Source organism: Cebidichthys violaceus, unplaced genomic scaffold (genome assembly GCF_023349555.1).
Source record: "Cebidichthys violaceus isolate CVI_PGR_0920_01 unplaced genomic scaffold, fCebVio1.0.p SCAF_7, whole genome shotgun sequence".
Taxonomy (NCBI): domain Eukaryota; kingdom Metazoa; phylum Chordata; class Actinopteri; order Perciformes; family Stichaeidae; genus Cebidichthys; species Cebidichthys violaceus.
In genome coordinates this window covers 17,233,449-17,256,709 of record NW_027176927.1, presented here as the reverse complement: position 1 = coordinate 17,256,709, position 23,261 = coordinate 17,233,449, and the positions used below count along the sequence as shown (strand labels likewise).

The 23,261-nt window shown below is 48.2% G+C and overlaps 1 protein-coding gene across 1 annotated transcript in view; it reads left to right on the top strand.

The window, feature by feature from the left end:
• The window catches only part of LOC137891463 (eukaryotic translation initiation factor 3 subunit H), a 42,871-nt gene that overhangs the window by 4,204 nt on the left and 15,406 nt on the right, over positions 1–23,261 (top strand). Inside the window, exons 2-3 of the mRNA XM_068736070.1 lie at positions 2,283–2,439; positions 21,075–21,242. Coding sequence (XP_068592171.1) covers positions 2,283–2,439; positions 21,075–21,242 — 325 coding nt within the window. The remainder of the gene's footprint in view (positions 1–2,282; positions 2,440–21,074; positions 21,243–23,261) is intronic.

Genomic DNA, 23,261 nt, shown 5'->3' with positions numbered 1-23,261 from the left:
TCTCTCTCTCTCTCTCTCTCTCTCTCTCTCTCTCTCTCTCTCTCTCTCTCTCACACACACTCACACACGAACAGACTGCCAAGAGTTGGGTGGATAAAAGCATTGTGTATCTGTGCTATCTACTCTCACTGATGGAGGAAGACTAGAAAAGCTATTTGCTGGCAGCAAAAGGAGCCAAAGCTCATAGGGGCAGTGTGTGTGTGTGTGTGGGGGGGGGGCTCCAGGCTCACCTGGCTGCTCTCCTCGTACTCACCTGGTCCCCTCCTGCTCTCTTTCTTTTGTCATCACTTCCTTTATCCTTCGGGTTTCTCACCCTTACATTTACTCTCGCTCCCTACCCCCCCGACCTATTGCTCAGACCTTCCTCCTCTCTCAGTCAGAAAAAGCCAAGGCAGGCAGGCAGGGAATGAGATTTGTTTTTATACCCCCCCCCCCTCCCTCCCTCCAGCTCTTTTACTTGTTGCATGACAGGTCCAGCACTCCACCGAAATAAATCATCTCTCGCGACAGATGCGCGTGTGTGTGTGTGTGTGTGTGTGTGTGTGTGTGTGTGTGTGTGTGTGTGTGTGTGTGTGTGTGTGTGTGTGTGTGTGTGTGTGTGTGTGTGTGTGTGTGTGTGTGTGTGTGTGTGTGTGCGCTCGAGCTAGTGAGACGAGTAAGGGCTCCCTCATGGTGATGATGTGTGTTTTGTTGCTTGCATGGCCCCAGGACTGCCACCCTGCTCCTGTGTGTGTGTGTGTGTGTGTGTGTGTGTCTGTTATTAATGCCTCTGGCTGTGACCTGCCCACACTGTTATCGGTGTGATTTATGCTCTGCCGCTCCACACAGTGGTTTCAGCTCCTCGTCCTCGTCCCGTTCATTTAAGGCGCTTTGCCTCATTCTCTACTCCTTGCCTCGGCTGCTTTTTGCCGGTCAAGGTTTCTCATGATTGGTAGGTGTAGGTGTGCATTTGAGTCGGTCGTGTGTGTGTGTGTGTGTGTGTGTGTGTGTGTGTGTGTGTGTGTGTGTGTGTGTGTGTGTGTGTGTGTGTGTGTGTGTGTGTGTGTGTGTGTGTGTGTGTGTGTGTGTGTGTGGAAGTAAGCCGTAGTCCTTACCTGCTGTCCTTGGTGTCGGTGATGCAGCATTGGCGCTTAAACCAGCTCTTCAATCATGTGGAGACTTGTCCTATTGGCCCATTTATATCCGGCATTAAATATTAAAGGCACACGATGATGCATGGACACCCTGTCCAGATGAGGCGCGGCAGTGTGGGATACGAGACTGCAGGTCCAAATATACCCTCCTACTGTACGTGGGCTGCATCTCACTAGATTCAGGTTTTTCCGTGCCACCTTGTGTACGTCCTCAAGGACACGTGTAGATTACAGAAATGCAACATCATTTAACAACAGGAGATAAAGTCATATTTGACATTTGTGGAAGCAGCCTCAAAGCTTCGGGCCTTGGTGGGCCGGTCTCCTGGCAGCGGTGGAGTGACGTCCGAGGGCCGGTTCTGCTCAGAGACGCCGTCGGTCCTGGTGAGCTGCTGTCACATATGTACAGTACGGACTTTATGAATTATATTCAATGTGATTTTAGAAATGGTCACCTTTTACACATTTTGATCGCCACAAAAAATGAAGGAATCCCTATCAAGATTGAGTTTATGTTGAAAATCAGCGGATGTCTTGTTATTGAAGTTTTAATTAACTTTTTTACCATCAAATATTATAATTACTATGGCCTGAAGTCACTGTTGAGCGGTGTAATGGGTTGGGGAACGTAAACTCATGATGAGCATATTTGTGATAACAATGTTTCCTTATTGAATACAGTCTTTTTTTAATCCACATTATTACCTCGTAATACTTTTCCATACATTAGAATCCTGTTCCAATGCGTTGTGGGATCCATGCCATGGTTTTGCCACTCTTCCCATTGGTATTCACTTCAGTAGTTTAATGTACTGTATATATGTTCTGTGATAAAACACAATGTGTAGAAGAACCACGGCGACTCTGAAGCTGGAGGGATGAAAAAACCCGAGCGGCTCGTATAAAAAACAACAAAAACGCGTCTCGACTAAACTAACCCGAAAACAAACTAATGAGCACAAATCAACGTGACGAGCAGAGACGCAATTGGGAAAACATAAATCAAAGGACGATAGCGCACAATAACAAGGCACGGAATGCATAAACAATGGCCTGATAAATAAATTCTCCCCGGTTCAGAAGATGAGATCCTTTGATTGAAGGCAGCGTCTTCTGCCGCGCTGGTTCTGATTCTCGCTGTTTTCACAGGTGGTGCTGAAGATCATCAAGCACTACCAGGAGGAGGGCCAGGGCAGCGAGGTGGTGCAGGGCGTCCTGCTGGGCCTGGTGGTCGAGGACCGGCTGGAGATCACCAACTGCTTCCCCTTCCCCCAGCACACCGAGGACGACGCGGACTTCGACGAAGGTAAACGACAGCGGCGTTCCCTTTTTTCCTTTTTGTGTTCTGAATGACATCAGGACCACGCGGTCTGAAGGGGATACCTGCCGAGCACCAGTAGAACCGGTCTGTAGTGGTTGCAGTGATGCGGTCTGGGAAGGCGGGTACAGTTAGGAGGTATCTGAACGCCTCGGTAACAAAGAGGCTTTGGTCTTTGCTTGTTCTCACTGGATGAAACCACTAAAGATTGCTTTTCAGTCATTAGTTATTTCCTGAATACCAGGACGAACACGTTTTTAATTAGCAGCAGAGTTCTTGAGTTGACGTACCGAATGCCACTGAAGGTATAAAGGATGGAACATTTCTGTGGAACTTGTAGTCGGTTGGTTTTATTCCCTTTGTCCTCGTCCTTGACGGGTGAGCTGAAAACATTCCGCCGTTGAGCAAACTAATTCATTAAAAACAAAGGAAACACAGAAGCAACCGGTCATGAAATGCAGCCAAACTGTGCCTCAGAACAGAGATTTTCTCCAAACCCCAAAACAAAAGTCTGATAGGAAGCGATATAATGACGCTCTGTGTTCACACCATGTGTTTGTGGTGATGGATCGCCGTTCTTAGCCCATTAAATTGCCACAAACCGTACAGAAAGAACAGACCATCGAGGCCGGCAGCCGCGATGCAATCGTGTCGACAACTTTTAGAATGCGTGCGTAAGAAGTCCTCGGGGCACGGCGTCGAGGACAACGCCGACTTTTAACTAAGCTAACTAGGTGCCGGGCGTCCTCCGCTGTCAGTGTCGGGGTTGATGTGCGGGGGCGGTGCTGCAGGGATGGGAAGGGCTCCATTGTTTGCTTTACAGGTGGGCAGTACGAACATGAACGGGGTTTGATTCGGGCTTGTTTTTGTTCTCGCACATGTGCTTTTTCCTTTTCCCCCTTCCGCCTCCCGTCAGCTCTCGTATCAAAGGAATCCGTGTCCTCTGACCTCAGCCCTTCCCTTGTCAAGCCTTGTTGTTACCCGCTCCTTGTTAGCGCAACAATATCTGCTAGGAGCCAGACCGAATGATGGGAAGGTGAGCGTGTGCGGGGGAACGAGAGGAAAGTGGAGAAAACCCCGCTCCAACAGGCCTCCGTGGCTAACGAGCAACTGTCAAAACAAATTCGGCAACATGCACAAGCACCGATGGTGGCTTAAGGTCGTTAGTGTCAGGAACGTGTGTGTGTGTGTGTGTGTGTGTGTTGGTGGCTGTCCTGGCTTGTTGTGGTGTTGACTTTCGATGCGCTGGATTTTCCACCTGTCACTCCCTTTTTTAGTTAACAAGGGCTTCAGAGAGCAGCACCTTGCCAAGAGCACTTGGAAAGCTCACAGAACTACAGCGGCGTTCCTCCTTCCTTGCAAAAAAAAAATCTGTCACTACGGAGCCAAGTTCCAAAGGGAAACGTTGCGTTTGTCGAGGAAAATGATTTTGAATCAACGGTGCAAGACTCCAGAATGCTCCCGTCTCTGTCTACAAGGGAACACATGACTTCATCTACCGGATCTCTGTCTCCTCCCTCTCACATTCTTCCCCGTTGCAGCTAGTTAGAAGAGGACAACAGTCTGTGCCGATGCTCCGGCAGACGACGACGGTGTTTCCTTGAAGTGAGAATAGGACTGTGAAAGTTTATCTGGGAGCATTGATATTCTCCTAAAGATCCAGAGCCCAACGGTGATGAATGATGGGAGGCCTCCAGTGTGTAACTATCCTCCCTTCAGACGTTGGGATGCATATGTAGATAAATTGACTTGATCGATTCAAACTTAACATTGGCCGAAAACCAGACGCCTCTAAAACGATGTTTATTGCCACATGAAGCGTGGCAAACGATGGGAAGTAAAACCCCGGGGAGTGCTCTGGACAGTCCCCAAAGAGGTTGCAGTTTTCAGGAATATACTGCAACACCAGGGTCAGTATCATCTGCCTAAATCCAGTGTTTTCACTCACCCCGGCACTAGACGGCTGTGTTTTTATCATCCTCTTAAACCAGGAGGCGTTATCGTCGTGCTTTGGAGGTAGCGATGTTGTCACTAGTGTCTACAACGTCTGTCGGTGAAGTTTCAATCAGCACTTCATTATTCTGCACCACACTGTCTCTCCCTCTTTCTTCCTTTGTGGACGTGAATGGCCTGAAGTGGGTGTGAGATTGTGGAAACGTTGCAGGAGAGTGGAGGGAGAACACTCACCCCACACACACTCCTGTACTCTCTCTCTCTCTGGAGGCACAGGAGGATATTTGGCCCAATTGTTTTTGACAGTTGTATCGTTTTTTTTTTTTTTTTTTGATGAATGTCTCATAGAATGTGGTCTGAATCTGTTTTTTTTTTGTTTTGTTGTATCATTGTAGTCCCATCTCTGACGACCGTATTGACTTTCTGATACACATCAGTGAGTCGCTGCACCTCTAGATGAAGCTGGAGATTTGGTGTAGTGAGATTCAGCAGAGCGGCATGCACCGTCTTTACCTCCAATCAGACACCGTGGACACGTTTAGCTTAGTGTGTGTGTGTGTGTGTGCACCTGCATCATCTTATGCTGACTCATTTCCTGCTGGAGGCCCCTCAGATCAAAATTACTCCTTCTACCTATCTATCTCTAAAAGAAAGATGGACATGATAGGCGGTTTCGTGTGTGTGTGTGTGTGTGTGTGTGTGTGTGTGTTTTCTCTTCGTGTGTGTGTGTGTTTCTGAGAGCACGCATGTCTTGAGTGTGTCTGCTATGCTGCCGTTTCATCAACAGGTGCCAGTGTGGTGCTGCGCTTGCAGGACGGTCCGTGGCGGCGAATGTTTCCCGACACGAGGGAGAGAAAGATGGAGAAAGAGAGTAATCGAGCGCACAGCAGAATCCGCCTCGGATAAAAACCCTACGCTGAACCCCAGCCCTCCTATTTCCCATGTCCTTGCATACTTTGTCCTTGTATCATTAACAAAATGTATGGAGAGAGAGAGAGATGTGTGTAACTGCAGGCACTTATTCTCTAGGCATTTTCGTGCAATAGAGGCAACGCAAGCCGCATCTTAATAATGTGCTCCGGCCCTCTTCTTTTGTTGTGATATGAGCGATAATACAAAGCAGAGGTGTCCCGGCGCAGAGACCGGGGACGGCTGCCTGCCGAGGATTTACATCAGACCTGGCAAGCTAGTAATTGTGACCCTCTCCTCTCACCGCCGTGGAGCGGCGTTGTGTTTATCAGCTGTGAAAAGGGTTTAGTTGCATAAGAAGAAATTGCAGCAACATGCACAACATTTCCCCCGTTGTTATGGTTCCTATGGCTACATTAAGCAGCAGGTCGGTATTAATGCTAAATCACACCGTATTCTGCAGCCTCTCAGCTCATTAGTGTGGCAGAGTCTATGGCTCCCACCAACCGCTGCAGTCCGTCAACACGTGGTTCACGACTGCTGTCACTTCAGTGTGTGTGTGTGTGTGTGTGTGTGTGTGTGTGTGTGTGTGTGTGTGTGTGTGTGTGTGTGTGTGTGTGTGTGTGTGTGTGTGTGTGTGTGTGAGAGAGATAATGCATGTAAAAAAAAAACCAAACCCTGATGTTTTTGGATGTTGCTCAATGAAAGGGAAGCGTTGGGGTCAGCCGCAGTTTGTTCCAAATTGATTGGTGGTGAGGTTTGTCCATATGGCTTCAGTGTGGCATATCCCCCCCCCCCCCCCCCCCCCCCCCAAACTTGATTGTGTGCAGCCTTTCCTTTTAATGGAAGTTAAAAACGGTTGTTGTCTGGGCATAAAACCAACGATCTGTTGATTTTTACGAATCAAGACCCGTTTAAGAATGTAATAGTGCTGAACTAAAAAAAAGAAAAAAGGAAGTTTTAAGTTTTGCAAAGAATCGTGACGCCCTTACTGGTTGAACAACTGATGAAGCGCGGCGCAATTAGCGGGCTTATAGAGCGTGGCTGTGCGGCCCGTTGGACTCGTGACGAGTGATTATATCAAACTAGCCGTTGCTCGGCGCCACCTCCCTTTGATATTCAACCCGCGTCACGAGCGCTCAGCAGCAGGACGGAGTATCCTGAAGGTAGAGCAGAATTAGCCGGCTCTTTCCCTCCCTTCACCCTCCACTACCTCCCCTCCCAGTCCTCCTCCTCCTCCTCCTCCTCCTCCTCCCTCTTTTCCCTCCCCCTCTTTTCCTGTAACTCACTGCAGGTAAGAAAGCTCCCTACCCCATCCTCCTCCTCCTCCTCTGCTACCGCTCACTATGCTCACTATGCTCACTTCCTTCCGTACTTTTCTTCATCCCGATGTGTAAATCATGCGTTCTTTGTATTGAGACACTGGCGTCACACGGAATATGTCGGCAGTAGATGTTCTGTGTCTATAAAGTATTGTTTTTAACACGCAGCCCTTCCTTCCTGCTTGGTCTCGTCCCAAAGGGGTCTTCCCGCCCCCCCCTTGCTGGGCTTCAGTGAGGCTTCAGTCAACAGTTGTCACGCTGGTGGAACAAACACCTTTTACTGGGACTTGTTGATGCAGCGTGTGCTGACGTGTTTTCGCGGGTTGGGCCCCCTCGACGACACGCGGCGGTCTTTTTCTTGACCGCGGAGCGTTTCGTTTGGACATTTGATCCGACAACGTATTTCAACGCTGCAGCTATTCCGGTCCTAACGAGACGCTTAATTAAAAAAAGAGCGCGGGAAGTTGCTCTTGATGTATAAACAACCTGTAGTCCTTAATGAGGTTGATTTTGCTGATTGGCACTCTCTTCTCAGTTTATTTGTTGTTTGTGTCACTCTCGCTGCCACTGTTTGAATTGCTCGGCAAACCAATTAGCCACACAACTTCAGATTGAAGTGAAATTGATTGGGCCGCGAGATAGCGAGAAATGGCTGCGGACGCTAAAGCGCCGAAAGGAAGAACTAGAGCAAGTCCTTCAAAAAAGTTCCCGGAGCTGCTTGGAGCCGACACAGTGCAGGATTCAGTATCACACACACAACTGTGTCTTATTAGGCACACAGGCCGCGTTAATAAGATCTCAGTATGAGCTGTAATTTATACATTTAGCGATTTCAATAGTGGTATTCATAACATTGTGGGGGAGAAGTTACCAAGCAGCATCGGCAATACCTTATGTGTGTGTGCATCAGGCATAGTGTCTGAAAAGTGAATCTGTGTGTCGTAAACTTGCTTTCACTCTAAAGGCCGGCAGGGAGCGACTCCACCAGGTTACAGAAACGAGCTCCGATTTATGACCTCAGTAAACACTGTAAGCATGAGTTCATGGTCTCGATCGCTAGTTCAGAACAGCATGGTGTTTCCTTGCTACCTTTTGGGGGTGGGACAATTTTCACCATTTATCTCACCATACGGTGAAATCCCATCAAAGCTCTAGCCAACGTCGACCTGAGCAGAGGCCTGGTTACAGTGCGATAGGTGGCTGTGAGGCATGTATGCTAATTGTTCCCCACTCCTCTTCATTAGCTTATTCAACAGCACATAAAGGCCTTTTCACACGTCAGCCTCCCTGTGAAGTCCTGGTGTTCAGGAAGAGAACGTTCTGAAGTTGAATGGCTGATCCGGAGCATGTTGAGAGCGACATAAAGGAGCTGCATCTGTGAGGAACGTTGTGCTCTTGTTCTAGCAGCGGTGGACTGTAACTATGAACTATTTCTCAGGAACACTTTGACGTCAGACTAAGCTAATAACGTTACTTATGGCCACATTCTGTCTTGGTTACTCCGGTGACTTTCAGAGAGAAGTACCTTTATGCCTCTGGCTGCCACACAACTCCACAGCACAGTTAATCCACTGCAATGCTGAACACTGTGCAGTTTTCTTTTTGTCTGTCATTTTGTGGCCAAAGAGTTCAATTTTTGTTTCATCAGTCTGCAGCACTTTGTTCCAAAAGGCCCCTGTTCTATCCGGGTGTTGTGCAGCATACTAACAACCCGGTGGCCTTTTGACGGCGCTGCAGCGTAGATCATTGCGGCGCGGGGAGTGTGCAATCTAAGACGCTGACATTGACATAACATGCAATAACAATGTATACCATTCATTATTTACGTGGATGCAGCGCAGCGGCTCAAACCAACGGTTGTCTTGTAAATGAGACGGGCCGCGGTGCGTTCAGCGGTTGTTGGTTTAAAGAGAACTCTGTGGCGGCGCGTTCATCTCAGTGAAGCCGAGGCTGCGTCGGCACGGATACGCTCTCCTTCTGGAGGAACGCGCTCAGGCGCCGCTTCTTGTTCCATCTGTCGCCAACGTCAACGTCACCTCGATTTAGAAACGGTCCCTGTTCAAAGTTCTACGACGTTATGGGTCAAGAAATGTGGCCAACGTCTCTCACTGGTTCACCTCGGGTCAGGTGAGCACTCAGTCCTGATGGTTCTCGCACTAGTACTTGTGTTTGCTGATTTATTTAAATTAGTACTTTGCATTCGCTCTGTGAGAGTGACATTGGTGCACCACGAAAGCAAATGACACAGCAAATTCTGGGTTCAACCACCGGGTGCACTGAAGTGTGTCTGCCTGCATCGCTGCTGCATTCCCCCTCGTCATTCTGAAGCCTGTTCTTTGTGTGTTTTAGGATTCAGCACAAAGAGCAACTTTCTGTGGAGGATTTCCCTTTTAAAACTGTTGCACTTCCTTGTCAGAAATACTAAAATGTGACGGCCAATTTAGGACGAGACATTAATTATTGTGAATTTTTTCGGCGGCTGACTGGGGAGCTTAGAATATGACGGAGGCGAGCCGAGCCCCTGGTGGAGGGAGCTCATGTTTAGCGTCGTGGAGGTCTTCTCTGGCCGGCGGGGAGAGCTGCAGCATCTGCTTCAGATTCTTTTGGCTCTTCATCCGTCATTGTCCATCCAATGGTCCTTGACACCTCCTCTGAATCCTCTCCTCCTCTTGAGATTTTAGATGATTGCAGTCTCCTTACCGTTCCCTTTTATCCTTCCTTCCCTCTTTATTATTCAGACTATCACAGAAGCTCAATTGCGAGCGGACAAAGGCGGTCTGAACTATACTCAAGAGTTAGCGTGAGCTCCAGCAGGGTTTTCTCTCTGTATGCAGAGTTCAGATACTCATCATTGTTGGGAACCAACATGCTGCCCATTAGTACTGTTTGTTTCAAGTGCATTTGCTGCTACTGAATAGAAAGGCATTACTTTTAGATGTGGAGCACCAGCATCACACGGCTTGTTTTTTGTTGTTTTAATCCAGTTCCTCTCTGCATGGTAATAGTGAAGCGGTCCCCAAAACTAAATCCTGTGTTCGGTTCTGAAGGACTTCAGATTGAACACGAGGAAAGCGGTGCCGGCTGAGACTTGTGTGTGTTTTTGTTCCTACTTTTTCCAGAATGTTTTTACTAAAAAAAAACAAAAAACGATGACGATGTTTGTTGGACACGGAACGAAAAATACTAAAAGATTCTTAATCTTCTTAAACCGAGGCAAAGCAAAGGAAGTGGAAACGCAAACGGAACTAATTAAGGCCAATTACATCAGCATTCTCCTCCAGTGGGGTCTGTGAGGTTAGTCTGTGGGCTTTTTCAGAACTTTAATTGTAGTCCGTGGCAGACGTTTTCACGGTGGGTTAATTGAAGTCAGGGGGATTTGAAACGCCTCTGCCATGATGTCTTCGCTGTACATGCACTGTTCGGTGTGTGTGTGTGTGTGTGTGTGTGTGTGTGTGTGTGTGTGTGTGTGTGTGTGTGTGTGTGTGTGTGTGTGTGTGTGTGTGTGTGTGTGTGTGTGTGTGTGTGTGTGTGTGTGTGTGTGTGTTGTCCCTCTCCCGTCCAGATAAGGTCTGTCTTGGGGTTAGCCCTTCAATAGATCACTCCACCTGCCCCAAATGGGAAATTGATTTCCTCCGTTTCCCCGTTCTCTCCCTCAGTGAGGCTAATTAGAAATCACCTGTCAGCCCTCCTTCAGGGGACACATTCAGACGTTGACGGTATCATGTGTGCGCTGCTGTATCATGATCTTGGGGTGCTTTACTTTCTCCCGAGCGCTTACAGAGTCGTCCTCCTCCCCCCGTCTCTCGCCTCTCCTCTCCCCGTCTCTGTAGTGTAGATCTGAGACCGGCTGTTAGAGCGAGCCGGGGCGGTACCTGCTTTCGAATGCTCACCCGGCCTAATAAATCAAGAGTGTGGGTCCCCCGGGGGCCGTCACCATCGCCATCAGTTCCACTGTTTTATTCATCCGCTCCTTTGTCTCATCACGATTCTGCCCCACATTAAATTTTGTGTGTGTGGACTGTGGAGGCGGGGGCGGGGGGGGGGGGGGCTGCTGCTAATCCAGGTGGGCTGTAGGGAGTAGGGGGGAGGATGAAAGGTAAGGAGTGAACGATGTGACAAGGGTGGGAGGATTGGAGAAAAGGGGCTGAGGTTTGAAGTGTTGAGAAAAAAGAGTAGGGCTGGGGGGGACGGCGGACGGCGGGGGGGGGGGGAGAAGATGGACGGCAATCGTAAACGGCTCTGAGAGAGATGCCGGGGCAAAGAAACGGTCGGCAAAAATGTTGAGGAAGAAGAAAAATGGCGACGATGAGTAAATGGAAGAGCAGAGGGAGAAGGTCGGCATCCTGACATGTGATCCAAGGAGAGGAATGAACAAATGGGAACTCGGCCACCGTTGGAGACGACTGAACACCAGGGGCTAAATTAATTAATATTATTTATCCCGATGGCTCGTATTGTATGCGTATGATTCAACCGTATTCTGCTTAGTCAAACTTTAAGAGTGCTCTAAGTGGCTAACACTGCCAACGCAGGACATTGAGTGTAGTTGCTGAGATGATTAATGGTGTTTTAAGAATGACTAGACATCAAGGCTATTCTTTGGCATCTTTCTCAATAACGTACTAATGTTTTTGACTTGTTTTACGATGGCACATCAGCGCACGTCTTTTATGCCCATACCAATGCACTAATTGTACCTTTTTATTCAAGCGGACATGTCACATGACATGGTAAATCCACGGCTGAGACGCATTAATTGAGGGCCGCTTTAATTCAATAAACTCCACAGTATAATCATGCTATTTTCAGCAATTTGTTGTTGTGGATTAATCATCCTGATTGTGACTGTGTTCATGATGTTACTTTGTTAAACAGAACAGACCTAGTCTGCGTCCCTAGGGCCCGATGTGATCCGTTAAGCAGCTTGCCCGTTAATGAAACCAAAGGCTATCCATTTAACGTTGGAACGTTATCGCTCACTTCTGTGACTTTGTCACCCGGTGACTCGGGGACATACTTGAGCATTTTTGGGGCTACGTATATTGATGTGCCTTTTAAAAAGTCAAAACACCCCTCCCCCCCGCCCCCATGCTGAACGTGTGTTGGCGAGTAGATTTCTTTTGACTTTTTCTCCCATTTGAAAAGATGGACTGTGATTCGTGCACATGTGAGCAAACAGTGGCTCCCCGTTTCCCCGTCCACTCTCTCCCCATTCCAGCTGTAAAAACAAAGCCCTGTGACGAGCGGCGCTGTCACATGTGCATATGGTGAACCCGTCCACGTGTCACGCACTCAAAGCAGCTGCTTCTCTGCGCTATCACTGGGGTGTGTGTGTGTGTGTGTGTGTGTGTGTGTGTGTGTGTGTGTGTGTGTGTCTGTGTCTGTGTCTGTGCACGTGTGTGTGTGTGTGTCTGTGCACGTGTGTGTGTGTCTGTGCACGTGTGTGTGTGTGCACGTGCAAAGGCAGGCAGGCAGGCAGCTCTCCACAGGGCTTGCTTAACTAAGATTAATTGCACCTAATCCACTGTGCCAGGTGGAACATGGACCGCGCTGGGTACACACACACACACACACACACACACACACACACACACACACACACACACACATATATATACATACACACACACACACACACACCCCATTATAGCCTCGCTGCTGAGAATTAGCCTCGTACCTCTCCCGACACCCCGGACCAGACCACAACTCGATTCCACCATTTACTTCTCGACATCCGGCGCATTCATCACCGTTCCCTCCTTGTGACGGACGGAATGCCGAGACAGAAGGACGAGCTGTCTGCTCTCTCACATCGGCGGCGGCTGACCTTGACGATGCGGAGATAGAACGTGTTTGTTCTCTTTGGAGGAAAGAAGGTGCTTGAATGCAACGTCGGTGACGGTGGTACCCAGCATGCAGCGTGTCTGTAGGAACACGCTTCACCGGAGAGATCAGCAACGTGTTGACTGAGCAGGCTAGGAAGGCGATGTTAAGAAGGAGCAACAGAAATGAACAGTTGATCATTTGATTATATCCTCAAATGAAAACCTGTTTATTGAAACCATAGCTAACTACCAATATATTATAATCCTTCTATGATTATCGCTGATTGATATGACATGTCAGATATTTGTCATAGGTCTGCTTTCCCTTAGTCGTCTTACTCTCGCGCACACACACACACACACACACACACACACACACACACACACACACACACACACACACACAGAGTTACGTGCTCAATTAGCACATAGCATTCACAGATGAAAGCCAGGCGGAGGCCTTCCACGTACCTTTTTCTCCTGTCTCCTCTCTTTTCTGTCTCTAGTGTATGTCATAATGATGTTGAGTGGTAGACCTCATTAATCTAGTGGCTGTGTTGTCATGCAGATAATGCATCTACATCAATGCTTTCCTGCCTCGTGTTTTTCCACCTTATGTTCCCACTCAGTGCTTTTAGATGAACTCGAGCTCCCCTTCAGCAGCACTACTACTCCGTAAGTGTGGTCACTGGGAGATGACTTTGAACCTGGTAATGCAACACTACTGATCCATATGTCTCCAATCTACAGCAGGCACTCATATGACAATAAGAACCTCTGAACATGGGAGGTTCTATTGTCTATTGTAGTGTTTATGTTTTATTGTTTTTTAGGGGAAGGGGTTTCAGCTTCCCTTTACTGGACTCTCGGTGTGTGTGTGTGTGTGTGTGTGTGTGTGTGTGTGTGTGTGTGTGTGTGTGTGTGTGTGTGTGTGTGTGTGTGTGTGTGTGTGTGTGTGTGTGTGTGGAGACACGAAGAGCATTGACAGGATCGGCACTGAAGGCTTTCCTCACCGTTTTTCCGCTCTTCTCCCGACTCGCTTCGGCTATAGTTATATTGACAGATGGTTCATCCGGTCACCTGCCAAATATATTTTGAAAGTGCATGCTCTTTTTTTTTTTTTCCCCAAACAGATTCCAGTGACTGCCTCTCAGATGGTTCTGTGGAACCAACCATCTGGTGGGTCAGGTTAGGGTTTAGTGTGAGTTTGAGAATTTATAATCTCTATAATTTTCCCTCAGCTGTGTTCTGTTTTTTGTAGCGGTTCACCTCGAGGGTGCAGGGTACCGACCGAGATCCAGAGCGTCCTTGAGAAAAAAAAACTTAATTTCCTTTTTCCCTTTTCTGTTCATTGTTGAGATATTGTTTTCACTCTCTAGCCTGATGACATTCCAGTCCACGAGGATCAAAACTGTATTATATTGACCCAAAAATGCACAGGGCATCAGTGAAACAGCTTGTGTTCAGAGGGCCGAGGACATTACAGTTCACCGGTGATGTGATGAACGGACGAAAAGCAATAATATCATCAGGTGTCCTCCGCTCCTGTATCGGGACTCCCGAGGAGTAGCACGGTTGAAGGAGGCTGAGTAAACAGCAAGGCAGCAGTGGAACAACAAGGCAGAGCAGGCGGCTGGTCTCAAGGCCTTCAAACGTCGAGATCGACTTTGTTCTCCACACTAGAACATACCGGAGGTGGTGTGTTGTTCTAGAAGAGGTAATGTCAAGCTAGGGCTGTGTTTGTAGAATGCTTAGCAGGATTGTCACGGAGACTTTTAAAGCAAACGGAGGAATCAAAAGATAAATGTGTAAATGCGCAGTAAGAGCCCCGCTAAACAGCTTGGGGTTTGTGTCGAGGTCGTCGGTAATGGGCTGGTGTGAACTATCTGTCCTACTGGGGAGCATTCATGCTTCTGTTCCTTTACATTTTATCTGCAGAACAAAACAAGCATGAACAAGGACAGAGAAGTCCTCCGTTTTGTGTCCATCGTCCTCCCTGAAGCCGCTAACCGTGACTTCGGACGTCCGCTCCGTAGGTCTGATGACGCCGCTGGACACGCCGATCGCTGATCGCTCCAGTAACGGCTGCTTCCTCCGCAGACGTGCAGACGTTAACAGCTGCTAGTAACGACAACGAGGTCGGCAACGCCTGTAATCAGTTGTCCGCGTTAAATTAATCTGGGAAACGGTCACGTGATAGGGGTGTGAGGAATCAGGGAAGGACACGTCACGACTGCTAGGAGCCAATCGAGGAGCGATCGCGGGTGTGGGCGTCATCGTTGGACGCTCGGTGTAAACGTAACAACACGTGTGTTTTCAAATGGAATGGTGTGGACCAGGCCTTTGGTGCCTTTAGGCTGTAATGCACCTAAACATTTGTTTTGTTTTGTTTTCCCTCTTGGCTCTGAAGTATTTATGACATGCCAAGATGAGCATGCTTTGCTGTCACCACTGAGCACCACTGGCAAAATATGAGGAATTAGTCATTTAGAGCAGCCTGCAAGGGCAGCAGTCCCATCAATCATCCCAAAATGGCCGTTGTTTCGTGTTTTTCAGTGTCGACTTTGAGAGGATATTGATGGGTCAACGCAAAGTCGAAATGCATTTTGTATGTGCGGGAGGAAAGCCGACCCTTCTTCTTGACTTTTACCATGCTGGACACAACCACTACTCTTTAGAGTGCACTTCAGTCACAGCTGTATGTTTCAGTTCTGAGACCAAGCCTTGAACAAAGTGTGTGTGTGTGTGTGTGTGTGTGTGTGTGTGTGTGTGTGTGTGTGTGTGTGTGTGTGTGTGTGTGTGTGTGTGTGTGTGTGTGTGTGTGTGTGTGTGTGTGTGTGTGTGTGTGTGTGTGTGTGTGTGTGTGTACATGTGTGTGTGTGTGTGTATATATATGTCTCCTCGTCATTTCTCTTAAATTGTCCTTTTTTATCCGTGATGGATTTAAAGCTCATCATTCTACCTTTATTACGATTAAGAGAGAATTTTCAAGAAAATGTAATCAGGTTATTTTTGGATGGAGGTCTGATTGGGCCGTCTAACCTCATTTTAAGCTATTCAAAAATTCTATTCACCAAACGGAGGAAGTGGAGGAGGGAAATGAAGGGTAAAGGTAATCTAGCTCACCAATTTCCGACCTCTGACATCACTTTATTTTATTTGTTATTTCATATTATTCATCTGCTCAACTTGACGTGTGTGTGTGTGTGTGTGTGTGTGTGTGTGTGTGTGTGTGTGTGTGTGTGTGTGTGTGTGTGTGTGTGTGTGTGTGAACCGCAGCAGGCGAGGCCCAGTCAAGGTGGTGATTAGAATGGGTAGTGACACACTGATACGTGCATCCTCACATTCAGAGACGCACACACACACACACTCTCTCACACACACATCTTGCTGCCTGCGCTGAGATGTTGTGGCCTGCAGCAGCCTGTGAGGTCTGATGCAGTTCACCTCTTGTGTCATTGAGTATTAGAGTATGGACTATCTGTCTGGTTCATTGCAGAGACACACACACACACACACACACATGTATGCACACACTGGTAGTGCCGTGTTGATTATGACTCTTGACCTCATTGCCCGAGGTGAGGAGTTTAGCTCCCAGCTGATAAATACCTCCACTCTACCATACAGAGACGCACACGCTCACTTTAGATGTACAGCTCGCAGTACGTAGCGTCCTCAGGCTTCACGCATCTCACACGGTCTCTGTTCCTGTTGTGCTTTCCAGACGCATAAGAGCACACACACACACACACACACACACACACACACACACACACACACACACACACTCCTGCTCTCCCACATTTTGCACTTTCACTCAGAATCACGTCCCGTTTCACCATTCTCTTGCCCATACTATTTTAAATACACTTTTATTTTGTCTTAGTCTTACAGCCCCTGTCCTCTCCCAGAGAGAGAGAGAGACACACACACACACACACACACACACACACACACACACACACACACACACACAATCAAGCAGCGCAGAGGGAATGGGCAGACTCATTCCCTGTCTGGCCTCGGGACCCAGATTGATAGATGGGAGCGGAGGCAGGGCAGCAGAAATGAATGAGGAATAGCAAACGGTGGCGCATGCTCCCACCTCTGCGCCTTGATGATATTGTGAAATTGGCTATTCTCTGGCTTACGCTGCCGTTAATGTCTGCGGAATGTTAACGGCTGTCTTGGTAATGCAACAACAGGGAGGCGTGTCATGCTGGGACCTACATTTATTTTAAACATTCGCTAATATGATAATATGATTCATTCATTTGTCAGATGGTGGCTCTGATCGTCGGTGCACGGCTTTCTTTAAGTTGCAGCTGGACTCCTCTGTAGCTGGACAGAGGCTTTGAAGCTGAGGGCGAACGCTCCACTTTTAGGTCACCTTCGCCTCAATGGAGCTGAAATAGCAGAGAACTTCATTCTTGTCCCACCGTTGAGATTAGCTTGACCAGAACAGGGACAGCTGTCCTCCCACACTCTGTACCTTTTGGCCATGAGAAGACGAAAGAGGCCGACGCGTCTCTCTCCTTGCCGTGTGTGAATGTTTGATTCTTGAGGTCATAGTTACTTTTGTTGTCATTCTTCAATGTCTTCTATCATTTACGGCGCAAAACAAGTCAGCCAAGAGCATAGACTGCTAAAAATACAGTTTTATTTACACCAAATATTGTGAGAGTTCTCCGGAGGCTTGTATTGTGGAGCGCGTCTACAATGTGTACCCTCCTGCGTCTCGGGGGGTCGCACGGTTTGTTTTGCCATCTTCTTTCACAGCGGTTGTTCTTTGTTTTTGAAACAAACAAGGTAGTGATCCCGTGGCATTCGCACGGCTCTGTGTTCTGTATTAGATCGGCGCCGGATGAGCCGGCCGGCTCGTAGTCTCACTCAGCCGAGTCTGGAGTTCAGCCGACGTGGCTGCGTGTCTCCCGTCCGTCTCCTCCTGACCCGGGGACAGCGTGTGCTGCTTCGCTTGAAGCTCTGCCTGTCTGCTGCAGGATGGAAGCTGAGTGTCCTCCAGACAGTAGGACAAAACATTCAGTCTCCTGTTTTTCTATTCATATATTTTGTGTGCTGTAGAATTGCATGCAAATTACTTGCGTAACTGTACAATGTGTGTAAATGCTTTAGCCCATTCTTTAGTGGTCTGCATTCAGTACGGAATAATTCATTTCAATACGCATTTCATTTTTCATCAGCATCAGTTTGCAGTAGTATCGGTTTAATAAATGTATATTTTAGAGTTATGGAAGTACAAAAGAATAAAAATAAAATGGAAGTGTTAAGATTAATTGTGACATGGGTTTGCAGTATTAATGTAAAGCCACTAAATTGTTTGCTGTAGCTGCATGCCTATGACCTTTGTGTTGGTAGAGCGTAACTCCCAAAATCACTGTTATTGCAGTTATATAAATGCAGTTCAACCTCAGTTATTAGCCTAACCATTTGGCTCCATCAGCTGCTTCTCTAACACATTGGAAAATGATCTGCGAAGAGCTTCATGTTTGATTTCCCTGCAGAATAATCGCTCGTGTCAGCCAACAGGCTCTCCTCTTTGTGTGGGCACTTGGTAGCTTTCGGCCGCTCTGTTGACCCAGCAGCTCGGGGAAAACGCGGCGTAGTCCCACGTCCTGTGGGAATGACATCGTGAGCTCTGCTAGACGCATGCCGTTTCACCGTCCGGTCGGAATGAACCAAAACGCAGCTTATCATTTAAAATACAAAAAAGCATCTTCAAAGCCGTTCTGAAATCGGATAAGCAGGTTTCTAGAGAAGCATGTTACCGCTTACCATGAAACTGTCACTGGTTAAGTGGTTGATTTCATCTCAGCAACACATTTATTCATTAACGTCTTTTGATGTGTCGTCGTACAACTTCAGGAGCACAACTGTACTCTCCTCACTGCCTCAAAGGGAACATTTAATGTGGATTCCACACATCAGTGTTGATGGTAACTATCTTCGATTGAAGCGATAAATTCTTCAGTGCGTGAAGTGTTGAACGAGTCTGCAGCTGCAGAATCGGTTTTTCTTCCTCTTCCATTTGATGTGAGTGGCGTAGTTGAAAGCGACTTATTAGTTTGTATTGCAAATAAGCTACTTTTCCCAGAGCGAAAATTGCATCCCAAAATGTGCAGAGGATGTTGTGGTCGAGGATACATTTTACGGTGTTTTCACTAACCCTGATGTTCACATTTATTCGAGCTGAAGTACACAGCGAAGGAAAAGCAGCCGCCTAATGGCTGCGAGTGCTTGGGCCGTGCAGAGGGTGAGGACCAGCCAGGACCCCGAGCGCCAGAAGCACTCAGGTGTTGCATCCTGGTAAACGGAGGCTCTGCAGACACGGCTCCGCCTGCAGGAGAGCTACATTTCAACGCCGATTGGACACAAAAAAAAAGTATTTTCTTTTAACCGCAACGACCACAAATTCTGAATATAGATAATGTAAATACCATGCCAAGGAAATAGACTAACAGCTGTAAAACAGGAGTAGGAAAGAGTTATGAAACCAACTGACTTGGCATATATAGATGTTGTACTCGCATTCAATTTATAAAGAGCTAAGAAGGGCGTTAGCGGTCGGATTAGACATGAGAGATGGCTGATTGGTTTTTCCTGCCTCTGTTGTCAGTCCTCCAGCCTTCAGCTTTCACTTCGGAGACGGATCACTTTGTGCACAATTTCCCAGCTAATGACGGGGTGTTGGGGCATGTACACGCCTCGGTGCAGCTCGAGAGGTGAGCACTCATACTGATTGGCATCGAAGTGCGGAGAGCGATACAGTAGTAAGGCGGCAGGAGGCCGTCCCTCTCCGCTGAGCCCCGTGCCTCTTTGAAGCCTGCTGCTCGCCTTCCCCTGGGCCGAGCCGCTCTCTCCGACAGACTGACTCTGCCCGTCACGAACACTCGCACAGTTCCAATCCGGGCCCCCTTCACCCTCCTGCTGCTCTGTGACGGGGTGAACGAAATGAAGCGCCCCTATTCAATGTGTCCCTCTCACCCGCTCCCGTGTTTTTATTCTCACCTACTTCTTATTTGTCACAGTACACTCAGGATTACAAAGACGTATACTCTACACACATACCTCTGGTGGGTTTGCAACACACACACACACACACACACACACGCCGCCTGACACCCTTCCCTCTGTGCTTTGTCACAGAGTTGCTACACGGTCCGCAATCTCGCTCTTCCCCCCGATAGAACCCAATCCTCCTGAATTCCTCTCCTTGCTCCCCGTCTCCTCCCCCCTATATCATCCCGTAAATCTACTCCGCTCTGCTTTTATCTCTCTGACAACGTCAATCACTACATAAAAAAGGCCAGATAAGGCTAGATTGGTGCAGCCGGTCCGTCCCCGGCAGGACAGGCCGTGAATGGGGCCTCTTTGTCCGTCCGTCCTCATCCGGTGTTCCGTATCCAGATGTTCGGTGTTTTGTTGTCGGGAGGAGGATGCACCTCGGCGCTGCCCTTCGCCTCCTCGTGACGCACTCCTGCAGGAGGTGAATGTGTAGCTGTGGGCAGACCTTGTTCAGCGTGGAGTGCAGCAGAGGCAGTGGAACGGCGTGACGGCGAGCGGGAAGGTGTGGGCGTGCTCGTGGGAGGTTGGCTAATGACTGGATAAGTTAAAGCAGATGAAGCAGACGGCGTTGCGTGCGCTCTCTTTGTGTGTGCACTCTGAGAGGTGAGGTTCACGTGTTGTTGCCTGAACTCGCTGCCTGCTTTACATAACATCACCACCAGGGGTCAAATTCAGGCAATTTAGAAAGAACCCGAGAGAGGAGATGTTTCTTCACTCACTCGTTCCCATGTCTCCTGTTCTCCTAACCCCCCCTCTTCCTCGTCCGTTCCCCTCTTTTATTGCCTTCTCCTCTCCCTCTCTTGTCACTATCCTCCACCTCTCCATCGTCTTCGCCCCGTTTCTTTTCGTCTGCTTTCCGCCTCTCCGGTTTGTTCTTGTTAACAGCCCCAGCAGGAGAAGGATGTGCTCTACAGGCTGGGGTCTAGGGGGCCACAGCTGCCCGATAATACCTGATTTATCAACCTCCTCCAGCCAGCCTGGATGGAGATGCTGTTTTGCTCTCTTTGGTTGTTTCTTCCAGCCGACGCTGCAGGTTGTTTGTATTTGTGGCTGCCCGTCCTCAGGATGTGTGTGCTGTAATGAAATGGCTCTCCCTGTGATCTATCCAGCCTTCTCTCCAGCAGCTGAAGCCTGTCTGTGGATCTATCTAGTTATCCGTTTTCTTTCTTCTCTCTGCCGGGATTTATTTTCCGACACGAGGAGTGAAAAGGTGACTGGCGGTCCCGCTTGATGTTAGTTTTAGGAATCTCCACCACAACCACTTGATAACAGAACATGAAGCTTTTTGTTCTTCTTTGTTTCGTTGCAGTTCTTTGTTGCTTGTTTGTTTTCTCATCGCCTTCTGTTCGTACACCATGTCCAGTTACAGATGGAGACCAGATACTCACAGACACCCCCCCCCCTCCCCCCACAAAATAAATCCCCAAGATGATTTTAATGAAGTTAATTCTGAATTCAATGTTTTCTCTGTCCCATCCCTCTGACTCTCCCCCTCTCTCTCCATTTCTACTCCTGTCTCTGTCTCTAGTCCAGTACCAGATGGAGATGATGCGTTCCCTGCGTCACGTCAACATTGACCATCTGCATGTGGGCTGGTACCAGTCCACCTACTATGGCTCCTTTGTCAGCCGAGCGCTGCTCGACTCCCAGTTCAGCTACCAGCACGCCATCGAAGAGTCGGTTGTGCTCATCTATGGTAAGTAGACTGGCAGACTGCATTTCATCGTCCTCGAATAGGAAAAGGAAAAACTGTAGATGCGAGATAACTAATCCAAAATGTCCGTAGATGCAGCCTGTCGCACATCATGTGGTCTCCAAGTCTTCTTTTTGGCCAGGGCCAAGCATTAAGATACAAAATGTAGTTGTTAAAATGCCAAAAGTCGAGGCTTGAACTAAAACGAACACAAAAACATCACTAGGGTATGCAGTAGTCCCTTTCAACGTTAACTAGGTCGGACCAAGTTCAGTCCAGAGGTCTAGAGGGGTCCACCGACAGAAGGCAGGGGAACATAGACCGCATTAACAAGGTAGCTGCTAACCGCTAACGCGACGCGTGTCGGCATCGTGTGTCTGCACCTGCTGCACAGCCAAGACCTTCAAGAGATGCCCGCAATGCCGTCCCAGATGGCGTCGGCCTTCTTTCAAATTAAGGCAATATTAAAACCTCCATGACAGCAAAATAAAACCTGTCGCTGTTAAACACTGTGCATTCAACTACAATGAATGATTCATCACTACATAACCACTCCGAGTGCTCATTGGCTTCAGAGGCAGCGTGGTGGTACGTCGGACACGGTTACAGAAGTATTTAGTTAGACGTTTGATCACATACAGACAAAAGATGTCTGATTCTTCCTTTGCCGATATTGCATACTTCATAACGTTTACCTCCTTCTGGGTTCATGAACTGAAAAGTAAGCACAGCCAGAGTGACACAAAAAGTCTGAGAAGCTCACTGACCTGAACTTTTGTTTAAACAGCTTTGTGTTTACCTGCTCACTTGTAGTCACGAACGAGGCAGCAACCCAAATTTTCATTTAAAAAAATGATGAAAACAGCTTTTGAATTCCATCAATGTTTCAGTGCCGGTGAGTGTAAAGGAACTCCCCTCGGCCCTGTTCTTTCTCTCTCAGAGTCACTTCAGGGTTGTCGTGTTCTCTGATCGTACAAATCCACGACAGGCAAAGATTAATTTTAACCAGCTGACATATGAGCCCCTCTGATCTAGTCCTGCTGGCCTATGAGGCAGGCAGTCGGTCCTCTCTCTCTCTAAAGGAGCGCTCCTGTTAATGTCACTCAATAACGCCGCTCCTTAATGGATCAGAGCACCTCAAAGGAATTGACATTATCTCTCTTCAAAGACAGAGGGAAGGCAAATTGACTTCTTTCCCCCTCTCTTGGTCATTAGCTCGCCGGTCATTTTATGCCGATTGATCAATCAATCGGGTGCCTAGCTGGCTAGTTAATGGCTTCCGTCCAATGGCGCCGTCCTATTGTAGTGGCTTGTTTAACCAATTGGTTGAACGTGTTCACCATGACGACAGTTTCTCTCGCACGAGGTGAGCGGCTGAAGAGGTGGACGAGGCCAATTCAGGAGGCTGCTGTGAGCCGCGTTTTGGTTTGGTTGGCAAGGAGAACGTCACCAGCCCGTCTCACTGGAGACGGGCCAGCAGGGACTGAGATTGGCTGCGTCTTGTTTGGGAGGGGCGGTGCTGTGGCTCCTCACGGTGGTCTCTTGGGAACGGTATAAGTCGCACAAACATGTCAGCCGGTCTGCGCCACCATTACCGCTTCCTCTCGATTTGGACGACGGAGCCGTTCCTCTGAGCCGCTCTGGATGCTTTTTCCATGTTCCTGTCTTTTTAAGTGTTGCTTTAGCGCGACTCTTCAGCTGGTTTGAACCGGTTTAATATAACAGAGAGCCTGCTGTGTAGATGTGATTTTGCAATGGACAGACCACTAGCTCCTCCACTCCCCCTCCCGTACAGACGCGAGTGTTTTCCATTTAAAATGGATGGAACGGAATTCCTGTTGAGTGACAAAATCAATCGAGTGAGAGATGTTAACGGGGAGGGACTGGATCTCAGCTCTGCAGCTAGCGCCTTCTTAACAGGACCTTCACTGAAGACGCATCAGTTAGACTATGTGTCATATTCAGTACCTGGATACACACTATTGAATAAAGAATGCATGTCAACAGGTGGCTGTGAGATTG